This window comes from Trachurus japonicus, chromosome 10 (assembly GCF_045865225.1).
Source record: "Trachurus japonicus isolate A0001 chromosome 10, Traja_1.0".
NCBI classification, from domain to species: Eukaryota; Metazoa; Chordata; class Actinopteri; order Carangiformes; family Carangidae; genus Trachurus; species Trachurus japonicus.
Window position 1 is genome coordinate 15,880,146 of NC_140916.1, and position 25,456 is coordinate 15,905,601.

General features: G+C 40.5%; 3 protein-coding genes across 4 annotated transcripts in view; all 3 read left to right on the forward strand.

The window, feature by feature from the left end:
- The window catches only part of kdrl (kinase insert domain receptor like), a 41,798-nt gene extending 37,610 nt beyond the window's left edge, over window positions 1-4,188 (forward strand). Inside the window, exon 30 of the mRNA XM_085789538.1 lies at window positions 1,843-4,188. Within this exon, the coding sequence (XP_085645664.1) occupies window positions 1,843-2,041 (199 nt within the window). The 3' untranslated portion in view covers window positions 2,042-4,188. The remainder of the gene's footprint in view (window positions 1-1,842) is intronic.
- A 9,003-nt stretch (window positions 4,189-13,191) lies between these two features.
- On the forward strand, window positions 13,192-16,756 carry cdx4 (caudal type homeobox 4). The gene is made up of 3 exons (XM_085788712.1): window positions 13,192-13,675; window positions 15,120-15,265; window positions 16,156-16,756. The coding sequence occupies exons 1-3, from the start codon at window positions 13,240-13,242 to the stop codon at window positions 16,387-16,389; spliced, it is 816 nt and encodes a 271-aa protein (XP_085644838.1). The 5' UTR covers window positions 13,192-13,239; the 3' UTR covers window positions 16,390-16,756.
- A 1,036-nt stretch (window positions 16,757-17,792) lies between these two features.
- chic1 (cysteine-rich hydrophobic domain 1) lies at window positions 17,793-23,826 on the forward strand. Of its 2 annotated transcripts, XM_085789550.1 has the most exons (6): window positions 17,794-17,977; window positions 19,488-19,542; window positions 20,555-20,710; window positions 21,106-21,162; window positions 21,646-21,705; window positions 22,386-23,826. In XM_085789550.1, exons 1-6 carry the CDS (start codon window positions 17,832-17,834, stop codon window positions 22,434-22,436), a joined length of 525 nt encoding a protein of 174 aa, XP_085645676.1. In that variant the 5' UTR covers window positions 17,794-17,831; the 3' UTR covers window positions 22,437-23,826. The 2 variants fall into 2 exon arrangements, with proteins under 2 accessions (XP_085645677.1, XP_085645676.1); XM_085789551.1 differs by lacking the exons at window positions 21,646-21,705; window positions 22,386-23,826 and adding an exon at window positions 21,407-21,577 and having other exon boundaries at window positions 17,793-17,977.
- Window positions 23,827-25,456: the final 1,630 nt, after the last annotated feature.

Below are 25,456 nucleotides of genomic sequence, written 5' to 3' on the forward strand. Positions count from 1 at the left end.
TGCTCAGTAACAACTATTGATATTCTTTCCAAGTGGTGTGGCTTGTGCAACGAAAAATAAGACAAGCAGCAATAAATTAAATCATCTTGTGTTTCCTGAATGTCTGCTGAGTCGTAGTGAGCAAACTTCTTACTTTTACAAACACAAACACCTACACTGTATTTTAGTATCTTATCTCTGAAAACTTGAAGCTGAGGCCACCTCGACACATTTAGAGCGTGCTGGTGTTATCAGGGCCTCAGCGTGGCAGAGAGAGTCGACCCAGGCATGCAGAGAATGATCTATATTTTGCGGGGAGGACCTTCTCGCTGGGCAACCACTCAATCACTGCCACCTTTGAACTGAAAGGAGGTTTTATAAGGGCCTCCCCTGTTCGCTGTAGTGCTGATCTTTTGTGTAGCTTGGGTCCACCTGTTGCTCCTTCTGCCTTCACCACTCTTATAACCTCCTCAGGTTGCTGAAGTGTGGTTTCAATCTGTCCCGTTTTATCCAACAGTTTAAACCCTAAAGATATTAATTCATACCATCATGATGATTCATAAAACCAGCAAGTTTCACACATTACGCTCTAACAACTAAATATTTGGCATCATGTCTTCCTTTAAACTTTAAAGACAATCTATTTACAAATATTTTCAGCTCAGGGTCAAAGATTGTGATGATCAACCTGACTCATGTTGTTTCCTGTTGCCAACTGCGCTGTAACCTTGTGCTTGGCATTGGCGACACAGCATCGTACTATTGTTGGCTGTTTTTGATGCTTAGTTTACCAGGTAGTTTATTCATCACAGCAGCATTCCAGTAGAGCGCCATCACTTCCCCCTCACTGGGCTCTGACCCTTTGGCCTCGAGAGAGGAGCTCTGGAAACCCCTTAGCAACCCCCAAAGACAATAAGAGGCGATTACTCATATTCTGAGCATCAAATGAAGCAGAAAAGCTCGGGATGATGGATTACATCATATGTGAATGAGGGAAGGTTTGTCTGGTTGTGCAGCTTCACAAGGGGCACTTTTTGAATCCAAAATATCAAGCAGCTCTCCATTGTGAGAGCGATCAGGGCAGATCGCCTTAAAGAAAACAAATTGCTATTAAGAATAAATTAAAAGACTAGTGCATTGGGTTTAGTGTTATTCACTGAGGGAGCAGATTACATTCATAAAAACATTAAAGGCAGTCTCCTTAGCCAGTGTTTATTTTGTCCGTACTGGGCTACTGTAGAAACATGGCAGAGCTACATCCCTGGAAAGTGATTATTATTAGTTTCAGGTGATTATACACCAGTGAAAACGTAATCACAATTATTAATATTATATTCAATTCTAAACATGACGCACTGGTCCTTTAAAACTGGGTATTTGTCAATCCACAGAGACTGCAGCAGTGTTTCTAAAAACAAAACTTATTGAAAAGTTATGAGATCAGAATCATTCCACAGCTGTTGCAGTGATACCAAAAGCCTTTGCATGAGGGCTGTGAATAATTTTTCCAATGAAGTGAACAAAAGACTTTCTTCTTAGAAAAGCCCTGGGGTCACTTTGGGTGCAGTCAGTGTCATCTCCTGGTCAGGATGTCAACAGATCATCCTGTCACGACACACTGATTTGTTGTGTCTATTGTGTCATATTTGTTTTCCAGTGTTTGTGCAATTAGCACTGTCTGTTTATTGTACGAGGCCGATGATATGTCCATTATCCACTTATTTGTCTACATCTGTTTTCATGGACAGAACAATTAGAGGCTGGTTCACAGTGCTCCCACTGACTTATTGTTTCCAGTCGAGTTGGGAATAAACCGTTAAAGTGTGTGTTAGTATTTATGTTGTCACTCTTTGTGTTTTTCAGGATGAAGGCGGTGAGTAAGAGTAAGGAGTCTGTGCTGTGTGACACAGAGAAGGAGAAGTTCCCAACCACAGTCCCGTCTCTGGACTTCAGCCTGGACGACTCGACCCTGGACGACTCGGCTCTGGACGCTGGCCTGGAGTGTCACAGCCCACCGCCCGACTACAACTATGTGGTGCGCTACTCCACCCCGCCCGTGTAGCCTCCTGCCCCGCCCTTGGAGAATCTGACTTGGTAGCCTCAAGACCTTTGCTTTGTTCTCCTCTGTTTTGACTCGTTATCTCTGGACTGTTCTGTAGCAACATTTGAGAGGAAAACCAATGAGATTCCCTCTTAAACCTTTTAGAAAGGACGCTCTGAAACACCTCGTGAATCTACTCGACTAGAACTTCTACATCCTCTAATTTCCAGGGCCGTCTGCTGTGCAACAAAAGAAAAACCTGTAGGCTGTTGACTCCTTTCCAGTTTTCAGACAGATGTTAATGCTGCTGGCCCGCTCCACATTAACTGTGATATGTCAAACAGCTGAAAACAGGCTCAGGTATTTCTTTGCTCTACTGTGAAAACAAACCACGATGATCCCAACTTCACCACAGACAAACTACAACTGTACAAACTACAACTGTTATGAAGAAGAACAACGTCCAGAAAGAAGAGAGACCATAGCTGAAGCTTAGATAATTATATATATATATATATATATATATATATATAAACCACCCCACAAAAAAAAAAATTGAACTTGAGAATTAGTTTGTAAAGAAACGCTTTTTTGTAGTGTAGCTACTTTCAATAGGAAAAAAACAACAATATTAATTCTACAATGTGAAAATTGTCTTATTTGTGGTGTCATAGCTCATGATTTCCATAAAATGATCAGCTCACTTAACTCAGGTTGACCCAGAGCGACAGAGGAGAGGAGAGGAGTGCTCTGCCATGTTTTTTTTAAAGCTCTCCAGGTTATGGAAAATCACAGGTTAATGGAGGAAACAGGGTAAAGCTGAGAGTTAAGACCAGACAGCTTTAGATTAAACATAACTCCAATATGAAAGCATGTAAATTAAGAGTTACTGTCCATTCAAATTCCTCCAAACATCAAATTGAAGAAGCTCCAATTGTTTTTGGTTAATCTAAAAAAAAAAAAAAGTGAGAAGGAAATCAGATTTGTTTATTTTCTTGTGTACAGTTTGAATTAGAACAAGAATTAACAGTTTATTCAAGCACTAGTAAAATAAATTGCGTATTTATTTCGATTGTTAGAACTTGGGTCTGGCTCCGATTTTAACCAAAGAACTTTCCAGCTCCGTAATAACCCGTCCCACTCTTAGAAGCTGTTTGTGCTGCTGTATTCACTGATAGTAAAGCTGAGGGAATCTGCCTCTGTAGGAACATGTATGTGGATATTCTCCGTCCTTCATCTTGTACTTAAGTGTTAATAAAGCTTGCAGGGCAGGCTACAAAAAACACTTACATGTATGTGTGTGTGTGTGTGTGTGTGTGTGTGTGTGCGTGCGTGCGTGTGTGCGTGTGTGTGTGTGAGACGTTAGCACCGGTCTGCTCTGGTTCATTGTTTTTGTTATATTTTGTTTCAGCAGCATTGCGATCAGTTCATTTGTGACAAAGGATGTGTTGAGCATACTGTGGACCAAACCCTTCATTAATGTTCATGTGTTACTGTGCGCACACTCTGTTGAAATGCGGCCACATCGAACATATTGATGACTCAAGATAACAGTATTTGTCAGCAAGTAAACTACAGTGTTAAAGTGGATATTTTGAAGCCCATAATGAATTTTTATTTGTGGACCAATTGGTTTTGTTTATGTGGAGAGGAAGTGATTATGCACTGATACTTTATATCAAGTATAATTTGTATTTTGTATTCTAAAGGTATATTATTATGAAACAGTGTTGAGGGTCACATGTTACAAAGATTCCTGATTTTATTTTCTATTTTATTTAACTCTTAACTCTAGTACATAGTAGGAACTAATGTTTTTCAGTATTTGTTGTATTATTTCTTACCATCCTAACATCATGTTCACTGTTTATAACCTTCTCTTTGATTTATTTTGGTTCTATTATTTTAGTTATTGCCATCACAATAATAATCAATGGTATCAATCTGAATGCAAAGATTAATTATGATTATTTGGACTTCATTGTATTTCTTCATACATCACTATCATCAGTATTTCCTACAGCAGCTAAAGCCATCGTCCGTCCTAACATTTCCTTATTGTTCCTGAAGTGTAACAAGTTAGTTTTAATGAAAGTAATGTTCCCCAACACTGTTAACTAAGCATATGAAGTAAATGAATAAATAAAGATCTATATATTTATACTTTACTTGAGGTCTTGTCTCATGTTTGAAACACGTGCTTGAGGTAAACATAAGTTACAGCGCCTGGTTTGAAGAGTTTTGAATAGCTAAGTACCAATGACCTTGACGATCCCAACTCCTCTTCGAGCGCCACCATGGGGTTCACATGACTTGACCACCATTGGCTGCATTACATTTGTGATGGTTTTTTTTATTCCTGGCTTTCCATCTAGCGCCATCATCAGGCCAAGAGTTTAATTTGTCACAAATCTGGTAGCTTTTTCTAATTTTCTTCTTCTTAAAAAAACAGTGATGACATTTGAAATCAGTATACTGGAATAAAACCCAGAGTATACTATAGGGACTAATAAAAACCACTGGTCCCCAACCTTTTGTTGTCTCTCTTCAAAAGAAAAAACAATGTCTATGTATGATCTCTTATTACCGGCAGAAAGTGGAATTTTTTTTTCCAGTGAATCGCAATAAAAAATGTGTTCTTTTTTCTTTCATTTCCTGAAAATCATCTCAAGGCCACGCAGATTTATCCTGCAACCCCTCAGAGGGTCTCATGTTGGGAACCATTGCTGCAAGCAAGACTATAGACTATATTTAACTCCGGCCCCGTTGATTCACAAAATCAAATGCTCTTGATTATTCCCATTTGCATAGTTAAACCTTAATGAAAGGGTGTGTTCAGACTGGCTGTGCCATCAGTGTGTTGGCCGCTCTGCTCCTCCTTGGACGGTGAGAGACTCACTTCCTCCCCAGGACGCGGTGTCGGCAGTCTGTCTGTTCACCGGGACAATGCCCCTCCAAGTGGGAAAGGAAGGAACTTTTAATCATCCTGGTGACGACCGGAGGACGCCACACACAGGGCTTCCTATGGGAGCGCAGTGCCCCAGCTTACCGGCACAGGGCGTGTCCGAGGGGAACGCACGCCACAAGACCAGAGAGGTCCGGCCTTTGACTGTCTCCTCTTGTCCTCACAGGATTTACTATGTTTACTGTAAGGTGAGCTCCAAACATCACACCCATACACAAATCAACAATCTCCGATGTGGACTATTTCCAGAATATGAGATACAAACAAACAAGGGAAGGATGTTGGAGGGGGAGGGGTATCTTGACTGTCATGATTTTCTTTTTTTTTATGGTAACAAACAGTCCTGTGTATGTGCACCTACACAGTATTTTTCCATTCAGGCAGAAGGTTGAGGACAGCTCTTATCCTTCCCTGAGTTTGGGAGATAAACTGTACAGAGTTCTTTAAAGATCAACTAATTAAGATCAAAGATATAAAATGAGCTCAAGATCTCCATGAAATACCCATTTCTTCACATCAAAGATAAGCCTACTGCTGATATAGCACAACCTATATCAGTAATGACAGTTCAGATTAACATAAATCCCAAACATAAATTCCAAAGGGTCTCTTTTTGAGGCTATATCTGCATGTTCAACAAAAGTCTGGCCCTGTTGCATGTGCAAACAAAAAAAATCATTGCATCTGGTCTTCCTCTTCAGGCCACGGATGCATATTCATTGTGGCATGTTCAGGGCTAACGTGGATTGTATGAAGACGTTTGGAATCTCACTCTCTTTCATATTGTGCAATATACAGTATTGTGTATGATTTTTTTTTTAGTTATGATTATTTTCCAGGAAATGTGATGAAAAGAAAATCCCTAAAATATTCTGGCTCCCTGACAATAACTTTAATTTATGAACTGTTGTTGAAAATGTGTATCGATCCATGGGCTTGTATTATTTTGTGATAATAAAAGTGTGTTTTACCTCTTTAATTAATCAGTCCATCACTTACTTCATTAACCCTGCCTTACTAGTTGTATATTTCTAATTTCATAAAAGATTTAATTGATCTTTATGATAAATATTTTTTCACAAATAAAACAATAGATAAGATCAGTGGTGTAGTCCAATTTGTTGCAGTGGGTATACTGTTTTTAGGTGGGTACACAGGTATACTCAGACTATAGTGGGTATACTATGTGATACAGGTATAAACAGAGTATCACATAGACTACACTGGGTAAGATAAACATAGCATGACATTGAATAAAAAGCCACGCATACAATAAATGACGGTGCCGTGACCTTGATAACTTCCCATCATTGTTCTGTGATCAGAAGTATTACTAATGTAACATGGGAGACAGGAGCATTAATCTGTCTGCAGAGGCGCCGGGAGACTTCATACAGCACTTTGTTTATCACAAATGTACAGTCACACACCTATGACACATCAGGCGGCAATCTGGACACATGTGGACTGGACTAGACGGGAATTGCACCACTGGCCTCATGATTGAAACCGCTCGACCTCCTAAACCACAGCCGCTTTTAATCCAGGCCAGCGTCACAAATCACAGGAGACTCAAAAATCAGTTTGACACCCTCTGTCCTTAGACGCTAGAATCAGACTTCTTAACCTTTTCCAACTGCAGATGGTATAATATGGATAAATGTCCAGTTTGTATCAGGTACCACACCCACAGTTCAGTCTGCGTGTGTTTCCCTTTGAACAATCGCATGCAATTGCAATTGCAAATGAGACCCCCCTTGTTCTTGACTTCACTTCCACTGCCTCTTCCCTGAGCAAACAGAGGCTGCACAACACTCCATCAATCATGGAGGTTAAGTTAATGAATCCGGGGAACGTCTGAAACTTTGCCAAATAAACATCCGGAATCCAGCTGAATTTGTTGCAGCTTGAATTCCTATCATACACCGATTTGAGACCAGGGAGCAAACAGCACAAAGGTTCCCCACCTCCCCTCTCTTTCTCCGTTTCTCCATATGAACGGCCACACAATGCTATTCCCGGGACCCCTTCCCAAGAAGGTGAATGGTGGGTATGCCACATCCGCGCCTCTCACCTAAATGCAGAACAATGAGCCGGATACTGTCCCGGCTCAGCAGAACACCTGACTTCAGTCCACCTTAATAAAAGGCCTTGCCAACACAGCTAAATAAAGACCTCCATCTATTTTGATCCTCAGTAGTGGGTCAAAGGATTAAAGGAAACAACAACAGATCAACAACGGGTTGATGTAGCTTGTTGCCACATGTGCTATTAATGGGAACCAGCCACAGAGAGCTGAATATTAGTTAGTTTTGAGTGTTAGCGTGCTAATATATGTAAATCAGTACTAAAATAGTAGCTGAGGATGATGGGAAATGAGTAAGTTGTTGCAATAGTTGTTGAGGTGTTTACCTCAAAACTACAAAAGTCATCTTCACGGTGGGCTGGTTGAAAGGTCAAGAGAGCACCAAAGTGAGCACGAGTCATCCATAAATCAGATTTCACCTCCACCCATCCAGTGGTTGTTGAGAAACAGACTTGGCATCTCGAGCCTTCGAGCTGTGCTGCTGGTGCAGCTAAATAAACAGCTCATGAACCGTAACTCACTTTGGTAAATTAAGATCAGTCATTTGTTTGTGTTTGACCGAACCACGTGCTGAGCATTAGCGAGAACATTTGCTGGATCTCTTTAAAACACTGTGCAAAAACATCACATGGGTTGTATTGTCAGTGTGGATTTGAACCTGACAGGCCTGGCTTACCAGTGGAGGAAAATAGCAATATATTCACTTTATTCGTAGCATGTGTTCCCTTCCCTGTTTGTTTGCCGATGACAAACAGAAATCACAACAATCAGATAAGCTCGGTGCTGCTGATCATCTCCTGCTTCCACATACGTAGACGGAGGCTGACGCCAGCTGCACAGAGCTACATGTATCTGATAAGAGCTTTTACTGATTTCAAATAGTTTCCAGAGAACGCCAGCTAAACTATGTCGGGCCTGCACCCTCGGGAGCCTTCAGATTCATCAATGCCCATTCAAAGGCAAAAGTGCGGCGGGACCAGCTCACCCACTTGCCCCCATTGTGTACCTCTCTGGTGGGGGGTAAGGAGTGTGTGGAGAGCTCACAGACCAGGAAGGCCTGGGAAAAATGCTGCGGCCACAGCGGTGTCATTAATGTGAACACGATGGGGTTACTTTGGAGTTCGGATGCTTGCTTTTTTTTGTGACATTTCTGTCGCTGCCGGGCTTCTGTTGGGCCCTCCCCAATGCTCCGTGGATACTTTTGGTGAAGTGCAATCCTTTCAAGCAGACCAGACCAACTGTGGAACATCAGAACCTCCTGTTCTGGTGGTCTGGCTGCGTTGCATCCTTTTCTGCACTACGACTAATTTGCAGTGGCACTAAGTGGTTTGGGTTACAATACATCAAGAAACTCCAGATTATTCTTTTGTTTCCGACAGACTGTGAAAGTTTGCGTTTATGATTTCTTTTCTTTAAGAATCTTTATGGTGCAAAACCATAGGGTGTATCTAAAAGGCGAACTTCCTCTGTAGATGTTTTATCCACACATGATGTTCGATTCCCACACACCACCAAAAAAAAAAAAGCCAGATTCCCTCAACACCCCTGCTCCCACAGTGTGAAAAAATGTTTGTTCTCAAACGACACGTAATAGCTCGTAAACACAAACATTTATGACAATCTTGCCAACGTCTGTTTCTGTCGCATCCTGAATAAATTAATCAGAGTACATGACTTGTGTTTGCAGCATCCTGCCTTTACATGTGTTTTACATTACGGATGACAAACCCTAGGATCGGTGCCTGTGTGTCAGGCCGTGCAGGCGGTTTCTCTAAAAATAGTAACAGATGGTCCTGTTTTACCTCCTTTCCTGCGGAGCGCCGTGGCCACTTCAATAACATCAGTGAAGTTATGCAACAAACTGAATTCTTGGGCTGCTTCACCGCCGACTGTCACTGATTTCACTGATTCACTACATGCACACTGTGCTGAGCTCGGAGAAAAGAGAGCGACTTTTCTCACCGTCTGAGATGAGACATTTGAGCACCAGCATCTTTTATGTTATGTGCAAAGTGTTGCACATCTGTTAAAACTGGGTGCACTTTGCTTCATCATCAAGTTTGAAAATACAACCCTGACAGGTGCTTAAATCTTAAATGTTGATGTAAACGACCGCTCACATCCAGAAAATCCATGATGTGTTGGACAGTTTTTCCAGGGAGCGAGAAAACACAGGATCAGACTCACCGACTGTCTGAGCAACTGTGAGGGGGTCAAGTGCACCATGGTGGACGGGGTCAAGTGGACCCCAGGGTGCACATCCTGCTGAGACCAGAGGAGCAGAACAATAAAGTGTAATTCCTGCCTGATGCCTCTCCAGGACTGGGTCTTTTTTGTTTTTTTTCAAGGCTTATACAATTTGTATAAATTGTTCTGTCAGATTCATGTTAGAGTGCAGTTGGGACTGAGCCAGAAAACTCAGCATGACCCCCCAAAACATCCTGGATAGTTTCACAGACACCTTGTCGGTCTTCAGCTGTACATCTGTGCAACATCACACATACTCAGAGAGAAAAAAAACTCTATCTAAATCTATCTATCTATCTATCTATCTATCTATCTATCTATCTATCTATCTATCTATCTATCTATCTATCTATCTATCTATCTATCTATCTATCTATCTATAGCTCAATTGCGCCATCTAGTGACCACAAATGCGGCACATCCCACCAGGGAATTCACACCCAGAGCACATTTTGGGGCCGTTTAGGAAAGACTACTGTGAAAGGGTGTGGCAGACACACTGCTTGAATAGCATGATATGAACACACTAAGCCAACATGAGACCATAAAGATAAAGCCACTATGACCTCGTCGTCAGAGTTCCCCCTTAACCTCATCTATGTTATAAAAGGGCAAGATCCAACTTGAGACGGAGATGACATTTTATTCCTGTTACACTGGGCTCAGTTTCATCTGTAACTCAACAGGTCTGCTCTTGCTGAATATCTGGCTGGATTATGTCATAGACTGCGGCTGCAAACTGAAGTGTGGAGAAGGGAGACACCGATGACACATTACCACATGTTCTGTGCACTCCTTGCTCTCAAATCAAAGTCATCTGCATGTGATATGTGAAAACAAAAGCGCCTTGCAGAGTCAGTCACGCATCAAGCTGCCCTGTCATGCTAACTTGTCATTTCAGGCACAGTTATATAGAACATTTCCTCCTCGAGCCACCTTTTACCGTAACATAGCCGACTCATCACTTGTGTAGATGTTGCAAGAAATGTCAAAAGCCAAGAAAGGGGAGAACAACCTGGAGACGAGAACATAACAAAAGAAAACAACAATTTTACTAAACTATATGTCGGCCTGTGTCACATAGCAGAATCATCAGCTGAACCAAAGTCCTTATATAACGTCTCTGGCTAAACAAGTGCATGCTTCATAGGAAATGTTATAAGGTACAGTTAATTATGGTAATAAACACTTTAAACATGTAGGACTATGGATGGGAATTAGCTCCCGAGCTACATCTGGCATATTTACAACAAATTATCTTTTTGTATGTTCATGAATATGCAGTCCCATTGCAAATAATCAAATAAATGAAAAAAAAAAAAGTCATTACATTTTCTCATATAATGTGTTAGAAACCCCTTTGTCACTTTAACAGACATCTTTGTATGTCCAGTAAATTCAGTGTGAGGAAGTTAACCCCAAAAAGGGATTTGTAACTCATGAAAGTAAGATGATTAATCATCTTCTTGCTTTACATAAATTGGAAAGGTTGTTGCGGACCATTTTGGGGTTTCTAAATCAATGCGCTGTCAAAGGTTTACATTTGATCAAACAAAAAAGTCATGTTTATTTAGAATAAAATATGGAATTAATTTCTTAAATTTTAAGTAGCTATGCATAAACACTGTCATATATATATGTTTAAGTAATTTGTCAATTTATCATTACATTAGCTAATATTTTTGTTACGGAAGCCGATGGCGACTAGATCAAGGTGGGGTGCTGGGAGGGTGGGAGGGTTGTTTCAAGGGGGAATCATGAGATATATCCAGAAACTCCAGAAAGATTATGTCAAAAGTTCACAATTCAATAAAGTTAAGTGATAGAAAAAAGTTGAAATGCAGGATAAAACATGTCTAATGAAATGTTTAAAAGACCAGTAAAGTAAATATTATCATAGATGTCAGAAGGATTTTTACAGTAACTTGTCATCTGCAACCAGCTGACCTGCATGTTAAAACTCTCTGACATCATCCAGAGTAGTAGGCTATCATCAGTAGGTAGAGGCTGCCCTCTGGAGGTAAATAATCTGATGAGTGTGTGTGGTTGCGTGCACCAGTTTGCAGCGGCTGTAGTTGTGTAGACATCCACGGGAGGGCAGCAGTCAGTCTGACTCCTCAGTCTTCACTCTGAGGAGATCACAGGACAAAAAGTTAGCTCAGTGCAAACTCAGCACAGAGATGCAGCCAAGTCTGAAGGGGACGGCAACTGACTGGGAACTATTAGAAAATAAAAATGGGTTTAGACACTAAATGTAGCCCCAAAATAAAACTAAAAATAAAAAACCCAACAAAAAACAACAACAAATTTTTAAATGGTGATGCTTTGAGACATAAATCTATAGTTTATTGAGAGAAAATTGTTATACAAGAGATTCCTGTTGTCTTGTTAGTGATTGTGGGGAGAAAAAAAAACAAGAGAAAACGTGTCATACTTGATTGGGTCTCCAATAGGCAGCTCATTGACAGGCTGCTAAACTGTCCCCAAATCAAGTGTCTGGCCTGGCCTGTCAGAGGTCACCTACATCATTACATTGTCTCATAAATATTTTCTGGTCGATAAACAGACGCTTCAGAGAAACCTCATCAGCGTTTATGACTCTGCTGCGCACTTTTAGACAAGCCAATTAGACAGCTCTGCTAAACAGGGCCTCCCACCTGCAGGAGAACCATGAGAAATAATCATCAGTATCTGTTGTATCTGTCTAATTATGCACGGATTTATTTAACTGTAATGATGCACACAAGGTAGCACGGAATTGGATCTCGGTTTGTGTGTTTTTAAATAAGCATGCATTGAAAAATATCGTTAAACACGTCTGACATTTTTAAATTGCTCAGTGAGATTGCACTGAATCAGCCTGTTTGGCCTATATAAGGCAGTATCCTATATAAACTTCAAGGCTCTGGCTGACTGTGTGCAAATGTCAAATTTCAAACTCAGATCTTAAATGGTGCCAATTTCGACGAGACCCATGACGCACACTGACATGAGCAATGCGCAGAAAAGTAAAAGAAAACTTAAGCGGAGTGTAAATTGCAGGAGACAGCGGGTTGACTGATGTGTGGCAGGCCGCTGTTTGTCACAGGGGGGGTTGTTGGAGTTTCCTTGTAACCGGAATTAGCTGTGAAGTGCGACCTTGAGGTGTGAACACGGAATACTAAAGGTCCGGCTTCGCCTCTAGGAGAAGTCTCTCATACTTTGCACCTCGTTTGCAAGTGAATATCTGAAATAAGTCGGCATTGGGCGTGAAGCGTGGTTGGAAACAGATGAATTCCCAGACAGGTTTCTCAAACATGATGCACCTTTAAAAGTTGGGGAGGACAAAACTACAGAACTGTTTTATGATACAGACTCACACCAAGTTAACTGCCACGAGAAAGTGTATCAAATCCAGTATAAGGAAACATATCTGTGCGTAATTACGCACAAGCCTCTTTTTGGCGTAATGCATATGTGCGCGTGTTGCTTCGGCGGTTTCGCGCAGCGCGTGCAGCTGATAGGCCGCGGCGTTAATGTATTCATGGAGGGGAGAGCTCCTGGTCGGGATAGGCCGACTGTCAGGTGATGACGCGCTGCACGGGACGGGGCGCGAGGGGACAGCTGGGCCGGCAGCACCGGTCACTCTCATTTGGATGCAAATCTCCAAGAGTTGAGGGGTTGGCTGACGTCAGACCGGCCTAAGTATACCTTTACCATCTTGTCAACAGAGACACATCATGTGAGACTGGAGACAGACTGGAACTACGTCGCATTTCACACTTGGGGAATCTCTCTGGACTATAAAAAGCAGGATTGTGGTTTTTTTTTTTCCCCCATCAGTTTCAGGGCAGCAATGTCGCCCTAAAACAGGCAACATCCCCCCGCTTTTGCTGTTGTTTTTACTATATTTAATTGTTTTTTGTTTTTTTTATCCAAATCATGTATGTGGGATACCTACTGGATAAAGAAAGCGGCATGTATCACCAAGGGCCAGTGAGAAGATCAAGCATCAACCTGCCTCCACAGAACTTTGTTTCTACACCACAGTACCCCGACTTTACTGGATACCATCATGTGCCAAACATGGATACGCACGCACAGTCCACGGGGAGTTGGGGACCTACATACGGCGCCCCACGAGAGGACTGGGGCGCATATAGTCTGGGACCACCTAACACAATTCCTACACCCATGAACAACTCCTCTCCTGGACAAGTTCCTTACTGCTCCTCTGAGTACACTCACATGCATCCTCCAGGATCTGCGGTGTTACAGCCGCCGCCGGAGAACGTAAACGTTGCACAACTCTCTCCAGACAGAGAAAGGCGCAATTCATACCAGTGGATGAGCAAAACTGCACAATCATCTTCCACAGGTGAGTGCATCGTTGATCCAAAATTAGCTATACATTCGATGGGCGTTGCATGAAAAACTTGAGGTTTTTACGCGTATAAGAGTTTGGTCCTAACGAATATTACGCGTTTCATTGTAATTACACAAGTTGGTGTATTTTATTCAAAGTGACGTGGAACTGCTAGAAAAACAACAATCATGGGCTGAGGATCAATAAGCTCCTATAATAAGAAATTAAGTTTCTTAAATAAGAGATTGAGAAAATAAAAGTGCGTAAAAATTCGTTTGAAACCAAAAGAACAGATGGAAACTGGGCCTGTGACACTTGCCTCAAGCGGCCTGCTCCCATACAGGAGTGAAATAAGAATTAATAGAATATCATTAATAGGTTGTAATTGATCAGGTCTGCTTAAAATAATGAGAATAATAATTAAAAACCGGATCAGACTAGCACTAGATATAAGTTAAATATGTCCATATCTCATAATTGTGATGGCTGAAGTGGACTGGGAGCTCAGTCTACTGTATTCTCTACTGTGGTGGAAATAAAATAAAAAGAAAGGAAAGGTGCGAGGAATCGGCGCCAGGCCCAGTTGTGATGTTAATGTCATTATTCCTAGAGATGTGAGCTCGACTTTCCTGTCACATTGTTTGGTGTTTTGAGTGTTATCCGTCATATCCAGGCGGTGGCCTTTGCTTTTTAACACCTCTTCACTTTGATATGCACCAACCTCTCTTCCTCTCCGAAGAGTTATATTGCCGGAAAGAGTGGGCTTTTTCACAGCTCGTGTCTCAAACGTGGAGTTACACCTATACTGTGCCTGAACAGAACCGTCCAGGCTACAGTTTTAAATCGAGGATTATGTAATTAATTGCCAAATAATAAAACAATCTGCCTATTTTGCACTGTTAAACATTCATTGAAATTAATTCAGGCTATTCTTTGCTGTGGGGAAATGAGTGCCTGTCACTATTTTCTTCTCTCTTTTTTTTCGAAATGATGCCATTGTCAAATATTTGTAATATATTCTAGCATTATTTTTTGCATTAGCTATTCTAGACACGCACTCTTTATACAGGCCTATACAATTGTGAACCATGGTCTAACAGATGTGATACAAGCTACACGCTGTCAGGGGGTGTTTGTTTCTCTCTCTCTCTCTCTCTCTTTTTTTTTTTACTTGTCAGTGGAGGATCTGAATCGCGACTGTTTGAAAGTCAGTTGTCATCAAAGAAAGATCAAACAGCCCAATTTGCCTATCTGCAGATAAAACAAAGAGATGTGGATTTAAAACACAGCTAAAAAAAGATGCTATGTGCAGATTAGGCCGGTCCTGGCATGCAGCCTCCTCTGACGAAATGTTCCAGTTGAGCCACTTGGCTGCTGGCAGATGTTCCTAAAAACGGACAAGCAGAAAATATTTATGTTGTGTTTTCTCTCTCTCGTGTTTTTGTCACCTTCTCAGGTAAAACGAGAACGAAGGAGAAATACAGGGTAGTTTACACAGACCATCAGAGACTGGAGCTGGAGAAGGAGTTTCATTTCAACAGATACATCACCATCAGGAGGAAATCTGAACTGGCTGTCAACCTCGGTCTGTCGGAAAGACAGGTATGTATCATGAAATATAGTCACAGGCGGATGCACTTAATAAATCACACACAAGAGCCACACAGAGACATAGGCCCGTTTTCACATGCGTAATATAGCCTAACATATGTACAAAATGATGCCTATAGAAAACACCATCATACAAATACTCAATGTATTAACAAATACTCCATTTATTTAAAGACGGGGCTTAACCTCTGATAGATTGTCTGTGGTTATTTTATTTCATGAACTAATTTTCTATGTTCAATAATTTGGCTAAATCCCAATAAGGTAAAATATTTCATTAGTAATTTTCCTAAACTTTCAAAGTATATTTCTCCATGGTGCAGAAGGAAGCTTTCAATTTTGTATTATTTGCAAATCACACTAAAAGTAACAAATTGTTGAAATGTATTCATTTTGGTACACTTAGCCTAAATTATTGTCATTTATGATTCATGAGCTACTATTTGCCCTAAAAAACTGTTAGGCTAATAGCCAATTTATTTTATATGAATGAAATAGTTTTCATTTTATCTCATTTATGGAGGATTGCTTAGACCTAAAATACCCTGTATGTTAAATTCTTTATTGTTATTATTTGTTGTTTAATTTCTGTTACTCATTACTCATTGTGGGGAAAAGCAGATTAAACTCTGTAGCTTGAAAAAAAAAGTATATATTCATTACTGTCATTTGATAGTTTTCAATACAAGCCCATGTATGTGTATTATATGCATTTTTAAAAATCACAATGTATTGGCAACCTTCGTTTTGTCATTATGAATTAATTTTATTTCCAACTGATCTATTTTTCAGGAATTAGTTTAGTCTGATTTTAAAATGAGGTGGCACATATCCCTAAACATTATGTAACTAATTTTTTTCTTTCTTTTTTTCCTTTTCAGGTGAAAATCTGGTTTCAGAACCGCAGAGCCAAGGAGAGAAAACTGATCAAGAAGAAGATGGGTCAGTCTGACGGCAGCAGCGGGTCTGTGCACAGTGACCCGGGTTCAGTAAGCCCTCTGCCGGTGCCCGGGTCCCTCAGTCCCTCAGACATCCACGGCTCTCTGTACCCTCCTCAGGGAATGAACACCTTGCCATCTATCAGGAATATACAACAAGTGACTGTGACTCAGTAAAACAGTTCACCCTCTGGACAATGTAACATAACTGAGCACTCCTACACGCTGACAGGACACTTGATAGGCAGCCAGAGGATCTGAACTCACGTCCTGAAGCACAACGCTGTGGATAAACGTTTGATTCATAGCAACGAAATGCCGGAGGCTCTTGAAATATTGCTTTTTATAGAATAGTTCTAATAACGTGGGGATGAAAAAAAACGAAAAAATCGACGTGTTTCAAACTTAAAAAGCTTTAAATTGTTTGTGAGTTAATAAGATATAAATATCCTTTTTTGTATGCGATGAAGTGTATGTGTTTGTGAATAAAAAATGAGAATTCAGGGACCTTTCAAAGGCAGCTTTAAACTGGATTGTATGCAGCTCATGTCACACACCGGACGAAGTGCTTTTGACTTGACAAATCATTTTCACACGTTTTTTTCAGCACAATCCAGCAGCTGGTAACGATACGGGTATAGCGGTCGTTTGATGGCAACTTTCATAATGTAAATAAAATGCTTTTTTTGCAGTATACCTGTCATTTTCCAATTTTTCCCAATTTCTCTTCTTTTTTTTTGCCAATGTAAAGTTTGGGTTTCATTTGCATGCAGTTTGGTAGGCTATAAACAAAGCAATTTGGGTGCATAACAAGTGAAGCAGCTCAGGATGTCCATCTCAGGGAAATTAATTTAAGCACCATAACACATTTTAGACAGTTGGTAATCAGTCACTATCACCTCACTGTTATTATAGGTGATTCCAGAGCAATATATTATTATATTTTATACTAAGGCCATGTGATCAATTTAATGCATCTCATTTCTAACTGGAATAATTTAAAAAAAACAACAACTCTATCCCAAGTTTTTTCAATGCACAAACAGGAATCACATTCAAGATGCAAAAATACGGAAAAGAAACTCTGGTGTAGTAGGTGTTATGTTGTCACGCTTTGCACAGCCAGCTGTTGAGTCCACAAACACACGGCCATAAAACCCTAACTTCTTTTTGTTACCTAAGTTAGGTTTATTGTTTACATGGCCTACATTCAGTAGGTTGTAATGTTTCATAGAGGCGGTCTGTACAAGTAGTAGTGGAAAGTCAAATTCCAACCGAAAAACAGCACAGACCGTAATATATTTTAGCCAAAAGTAGGCTAATTGGTTTATATGTGACATGCTAGCTTAATTGTGCAAGGTGGTACAACTTTTCAGACTACTTCTCAACTTACCTGACTATTATCCCAAATGCTGAGAGCAGACAGACTTTACCATTTAAAGACTGTGTGGAAAAAAAGGTAACGAGGCAATTTTCTGCCAGATTCACTAACTAATTGGGCGAGATTTGCCTACTTCTGTGTGAACACACAGGGGCGATGGTCGCTGTTTATGAAGGGCTGCTCCGTCCTCGCTCCCGTCCCTGCTCGGTTCTCCGTGCGCGGCCCCGTGAGAAACGTCATGAGCGTCTTACTACCCAACATGGCGGACTTTGATACCATTTATGAGTTAGAAGACGAAGAGGATGAGCACGTAGTGAGCGAGGAACACTTGCCCAGATACTGCCCGGAGCCCGTGGTTATGCGAGGGGCCGGGCACATAACAGTGTAAGCAGGGCCGTGTTTGTCGCTGCTGTCTGTCCGAGTGTCGCTTTGTTATGCTTAGCCCTGTTTAGCCGAGGCTAGCCTGTGAGCTAACGCAAATCACAACAACTGACGGCCACGGCTGTGTTGTTGTGACATGGGGATAAACGGTTTGCCTTCGATCGAATGATTGTTACATGACAAACTGTACAGTTTCGTATCCCCATGGTAACCACAGCCGCGTTGTCTAGCAACCGAAAGGCACTGATAGGCAAGTTAAATGTGGATGTACCGTTAGCTACAAGTCTGTGATTCACGTTATCACCAGTGTTAATGTCTGTAACAGATTATTAAACGGTGATGTACAGTGTCCAAGCACATTTAGACATGTGCTATGCTGAAGTAGTACACATTTAAAGTACTTGTACTTGTTACTCTGTACTCACTATTTCTCCATATTTCTAAAAAAAAAAAAAAAAAATGGAAACATTCCACTCTGTACTTAACTTCTCACATCTGTTTGACAGCTGTCGTGGATGCAGTAAGGAAAGGCTATCAAAATCACACAGTTGTTAACGTATCTGTGTATTTTTATCATTTAACATGGATTGACAAATTATATGAACATGAGCAATTTCTAAGTAAAGATAAATACAGGAAAATAATATTATTATCAAGGGACAAATTTTGCTCCATAAGCCACTACTGTCAAATTCAGCATTGCCAATGTGCCCAATGCAGAGAAATTATCAATAGGCTATACCACATGAAACCCTGGGTGTTGAAAAGCTGACATGACAATCTAGAATAATTCTGGCATTTTAGATTTCTAATGGGCATAGGTGAATGTGAGGGTATGAACACATGTGTATGTTTTGTACAGTGCTTAGTAGCGTTCTAGTATGGGTATTATTTTGTTTTGGATAAAATTTAAACATCTTAAGCCACTAAAACAATTGCACAGCTCTGCAGATAAACTGTGACAAAAGAGCACACATTAACTGCTTGTTGACTGATGATATAGGCTAACTGTGAGGATAACATGCTCCTGGATTTAATTTACTGGGAGTGATCACACAATAGCCATGTGAACATCACATGAAGTCTGGAGTGTCCAGTTCACTTCAGCAAAAATTGGACACCGCAGTAAAATAATGGCACCAATGGTCTATTGGAAACCCTGAGTGTGTAGTGAAGTGTAAGCTTATCATCCTGTTTACGATTGCTTCTAATTATTTTTTTGGATGTTTTACTTGAAGTGATTTTTATTGATAATAATCATATTGATGATAATTAATTATTGTACTGCTTTGGTATTCTAATGTGACTTAGTCACCTGGACTTGCATGAAGGACCTCAGTTGAAGAAAGTCTTTGTTGTCTCCATCGTTTTGCAGTCAAGTGTGATTAAATGTGCCCTTAACTGTAGATCAGTGCTGAATAAATCATTTATGAATAAGTATGTTATGTCTTCTCATGTAATGTTACCTTATCAGTAATCACATTTGGCTTCTGTTTTGTTCTGTTTTTCTCAGGTTTGGACTGAGCAACAGATTTGACACAGAATTTCCCTCTGTTCTCACGGGAAAGGTACAGTTGCTTTTTTAGTTTTCTTGCCTTTAGTCTTGCCGGCTGCTCTCTGTTCAATTCCAAGTGGGAAGAAGTAAGCAATTAAAACCACAGTGATTCTATTGTTCTTTTGGGTCTTTAACAGCTCCAACTTCCCCAAACCACCCTATTCAGACCTCTCCAAGTTGTTTTGATGTGATGGCGATGCATTTCAACTAACGCACCACAGTGTATAGAAAAGAGGCTGAATGTGCTGCTGTCCAGCTCTGTAAATGAGTAAGCCGTCTATGGGGCTCAGTTGACGGGGACCCCAGTGTTTTGGAGGGGTCCGACTCCAGGTGATAAAATAATGAAATGAAGACTCTGCCGTAGACAAGAAAGGAAAGCTTCCTGGGTCAGACACAGAAACACAAAAAGGCTGCAGGGGTAAGAGCAGGCCGAGGGAAGTGTGGGGCAATAAAAAGTACCTTCAGTATTGTGACCCAGGGTGACGTGATGGATGAGGTCACAATTATGATGATTGAAGGGTGCAGATCAGGCCCTGCTGGGCTTTATTCTGAGGTCTTTGGCTGTTTGCAAAGAGACCTTTGCATCCTGTCATAAAAGATTACGACCCCTGTTTTATGGCGTACAGACTCAGCCAGGAATGAGCATCCATTCAAGTTGTTTGGTCGGCGCTGCCACAGGCACTAAGCTTATCTCTCCTTTGAGTCTGTCCTTGCCTTGAACAGTCTAGAGCTTGGTTAGCAAGTCAGAGCCGTAGTATTTGGAGATGTCATCTCATCTCTGGACGACATCTACAAACATCTACCTGTTGGTTTTCTAAAGCTCTTTGATCTTTGTGCACAGGTTTCTTTTGAGCAATTAGGAATCTTTTCATGTCAGCACCACCAAATAACACTTGAAATATCTCACCCCCTTTTGTTCAAAGCGTTTTACTTAATCTTTAAATTTTCTGACCAAGAAAAATGGTCTCTGAGAATTTCTCATTTATTTTGGTGCACATATCCATCACATCTCTTTCTTTTTATAGGTAGCACCAGAGGAATTCAAAACCAGCATCAGCAGGGTGAATGCCTGTTTGAAGAAGAACTTGCCTGTGAATGTGAAGTGGCTTCTTTGCGGCTGCCTGTGTTGTTGCTGTACAGTCGGCTGCAGTCTATGGCCTGTTATCTGCCTCAACAAGAGAGTAAGTCCCAGACTGACCGCCACACAAGTTAGACCTTTAAACTCTCCCTTACATCAGTGCTGATTACTCCGGGGCTGTTTTAGCAATTCAGCCCGATTGGCCTAAGTGTAGAGGGTAATAACAAGTCGTGTTCAATTAGTGGCTCTGTGCAGAAATGACACATTGCACTGCACAGCTCCTCTCCTTCCCAGCTCAAGGGTGTGTCATTTAAAGGTGGTGTTACCACTCAGAATTACTGACAACAAAGTGGAAATTACTAGCTGGTAAATTGGGAGTTCAGTCCATAAATCCTAACACTGTGGGTGTTTACTGTTATGTGTTAAAGTGTAAAATAGAGTAATAAGTATTCTTCTGCTTGCGTTAATGTACATGCAATTGTTTTCTGTTCCCAACAGACAAGACGGTCTATTCAGAAGTTGTTAGAGTGGGAAAATAACCGATTATACCACAAGGTAAGAGGAAGACAGCAAATTGCACATTAGCACCTGTGTGAAAGTGCTTAATTGTCTGTGTCAGTGTGCAGTGTAAATTGAGTATTATCATGATGGATAATGACCATTAATCTGCTCCAAGAACTCCGTCCTAAGCCATAGCACAAGTCCCTCAAAGCTGTTTGCCTCACATTTGGTGCACGGGGTCCGAGGGGACAGTGAGGTCAGCACTAAAATGCCGTGTTAATTTTGTTTTGTCTCGCAGCAACAAATTAGAGCAAGTAGCTGTGCAAAGGCATAAAGGAAGCTCTTCAGGGTGTCTGGCCACCGTTTGACCCCAGCGAGACCAGACAGCCCTGCTCTCAAATTCCCCTGACACTGAAGGGGAGATTTCAGACAGATTTTCCTTTGTGTGTGTGTATGTATGTGTGCTTGTGCATGTGTGTGTTTGAGAGTGAGAGAGGTGTTCATTCATTGTGTCTGTGTCTTTTCTTCTCTCATCAGCTGGGCCTGCACTGGAAACTCAGTAAAAGAAAATGTGAAAGCAGTAATATGATGGAATATGTAAGTACCTATAACAAAACAGCTATAAAGGACTGTTGCATAACTTCATTGTTACGTCAAGAGCGATTGTTTTCCATTACCTATTAATCTGCAGATTATCTTTGTCTCCATAAAAAGAAAACATAATAAAATACCCATTGTATTTTCCAAGAGCCCATAAACATTTACCTGCATTTAAATGGAGCATTGGCTTCAAACAGTTGATCGCTAGAGGAGATGTCAGGGTAAATCAGCACCTGCTCATGAACTAAACTCTAATAACTTTAATTATAATGTTCTGCTTGAGTTCCTGCCAGTGCCTAAACAGAAGTAATTATACGGGTAATAATGCTGCGCTCACTTTAAGCAGAAATCATATCGCAAGATTGAATATTTTTGTGGTAAACAATTTTTATTTTATTTTTTCCAATTCATCTATTTATTGAACAGGGACAGTGCACATTAATTAACATGTCAGTTTTAACATCAATGTAAATGTGCCAGAGATAGCCAAAATTAATAATTAATTAATTAATACCAAAAGTTCTTCATAGAAAACTGCCATTTAATAAACGTTTGTTGATATGTCTCTTTATTAATTGATTGAATTAATTGATAGTAGTTTTGTTGCTAGTTAACACATTTATGCTTAAACATCTTGCAGTGGTACTGAGTTTTGTCTTATTTCTTTCTCTCTGCAGGTGATTCTTATAGAATTCTTACCCAAATATCCTATACTCCGACCGGACTGAGGAGGCTGTTGGCAGACTGGACACGTTGGCCCTTGAATCTTATCCTTAGTGCCTTGTATATACAGTATGTTGAAAATAAGGGTCTGCACCGGCGTCTATCGTGGCGACCTGTACATCTCCCAGTACCTTGTACATTAGAATTTGCAACACTGTCACTTTGCTTTAGAGCAGAATTTGCACATTTTCCCCGACAGAACCAGACGTGTCCCCTTTGTTGCACTCTGACGTGTTTTTGTTACATGTGGCAAACAAGTGAAACTCTCGAAAAGTGCATTTACCCCAAAGAACCATCAACCTGTATCCCATCTATTATATCAGTAATCCCTTGCAAAGAATGTGATGCCTCCACCTTCCTTAACTATCCTTGCCTTATGTATGACTTTTTAAATAACTCTACATGTAACAGGAGGAGGAGGGCATTGGGTAATTCAACAAGTCTCTACATTTAAATGCTGTTTGTTGGGTTTCCTCTCTTTGAATCCAGTTCTTTGCAAGTAGATGGGATGGTTGAAATTGCCTAACGTACAGTGTACGTCATCACCCTGTGTTTTTTCTCTACATGTAACCCTCTGTACATGGGAACTAGCTAGTAAAAGAACTTGACTTGTAAATACCATGTTAGGATAAGCTGTACAGTGGTATACCATTGTTTACATAAAGTTACTTAGCTCTTTTAGGTTTTTTTTGCCAATATATTGCTGTACCATAGTTTTGATTATTGAAAGATGTCTATGTACCTTTCTAGTTTGTATGGACCTGTTTACCTTGTAAGCCATATAGTTACAATGTACATGATGCCAGAGTTAGGACTGATTATTGCACTTGAGCGCAAGAGAAAGTCAGGATTTTAGATACTAATGCATCCTGAGTATTCATCCAGTAACAACAGCTGCTGTGCTTTGTTGCAGTGTGGTTTTTGCCAATCAAGATGACATTTAAATGACGCGTCATCGGACATGCAGTTGGAAAATAATGATTTAAAATCTGCACTTCCATTCTTTCTCCCTCAGAATTTGTCCCAACAGTGCATTGATTTTTATAGTTTTGTACTCTTCCCTGTGCTGTGTTTGGTCCTCCTGTTGTGTTGGGGAGCACATGCATTAACAGTACACGGTGTATTGAGCAGATGGTCCCTTTGTTTCACTCATCCTGTCCAGTGTTAGTATTATTTTCCTCCATCTTAATCAAGAGATTGCTGTATCGCATTGTATTAGAGTGCCTCTGGATTAGTCAATGAAACACGGAGAAGTACAGGCTGAAATCTGTTCTCTTGTACAAAGGAGATTTTAAATCCTCCTCCCAGTATTGTCCCTGTTACAATTCTTGTAAATGTTTGTCATGATGACTTGATCCCTACGGAGAGAGAAAATAAATCATCGATTTTGGTTTTTCTTTGCTTCCTTTTTTCATTTGAAATGTTATTTACTGTCACATTCAGTGAGTGATGTGTCATCTGAGTGTAAACAGATAATTACAGAGCTCTGCTGATGCACTTTGCCCACAGCCTGCTGCCCTGCTACCAGAAATGTGGCTATTTGTCATGTTTAACAGGGTGTTGAATCGTTAAATTTAACAAGACAGTTGGCAATTACTCGACACATTTGTAAAACTCAGGAATGCTCTGACCAAAACCCCTGTTTCTGCTTTCTAATGTTTTGGATCAGTGGTCAGAGAGTGGAAAATACAGGATCATGTTTCTACTGTATCTCACTACAACCCCCAAACACACTGAGGTGGTGGGCTTCACTGCCGCTTGTTTTATGGTCCTTTGTTTTTTTGTTTTCACACTCACAGTCTGTCCCTCTTTGGAGAGCTTTTTACTGCATTCATCCTTACACCACCATTTTTTTTACTTTGGTTACTGCCACCACTAGTTTTAATTAAGAAAAGCATTATTAAATACAATGGAATTACATTTCTACTTTCTGAGTTCACATGAAAAATATAAATTATTTTATTTAAATTATTGTCTTTCAGGACCTTTGAATTAAAACCTTTCAGGACTGTGGCAGTAGCAAATTTTTAGCATCATTCTGCACAATGTGGACTTTGGTGTTAATATTTATGAATTTACTCAAGGAGAATTTCAAATGCATGTCACAATTTTCTCTCCATGCTGCACATCACTGATACCACAGTGAGTGTCTGTGTGTAACTTTCATATGTACCTTTGGCTTTTATAGCTTGTTGTACTGGTCCTACTTTCAGGTCTGTTTGCATACACAAATACAAATGTGTCTGTGTGTGCTTTTTGTGTGTGTGTGATCAACCAGCAGAAACTGTGAATGAATGAGAAAGTGTGGGGCTGTGTGTATGTGTGTTTAAACATGCAGATGTTCAGAAACTTGAACTGTACACTCCGCACGCACACTGCACTGTAATTATTAGTCAGTCTGAACCACCAAGGTCTTATTCAGTGCATTAAAGTTCTCACATGTAGTACAGATATTTTAAAAACTTTCATGTGAGTATACATATATAGGCAGGCACTATGACTCTTGCACAAACATATAGGGGAGGGGAGGGTATTTCAAGAGTCTAAAATGTGCTTGTTTGTGCCCACCAGGGGTCACTGTACAATTTATTGGACATTTGGTAAAGAACCATTTGCACTCATTTTCTAGTTCACTGCAAAAGTTGTGTTCAGAGGGAATGTGTCATGACTGCTTATCTCATCTTATCACTGTGAGATATGAACTAACAGCTTCTTGTCAAACCCAGTAACATTATGTTACATTCAACTTCTTAACGTTGAACACCGTGGACAAGACCTCATCTGCACAGGATGAAATATTCAAATAAAAATCCCTGAAATGCAGCACTGAGAAAGAACTGCTTTTTCATTCATACCACTGTAGACAAGTCAGATCTCCCGTGTTGCAATTAAGAGGCTGCATAAATGGAGGAACAATGTGATTGATTATGGTTTTTATTGAACATAATGAAACAGTGGACAGGCCGAGGCATACATAACTAATATTTCACAGCCACTGTGACTCAAAAATGAATTCTGCGACTGA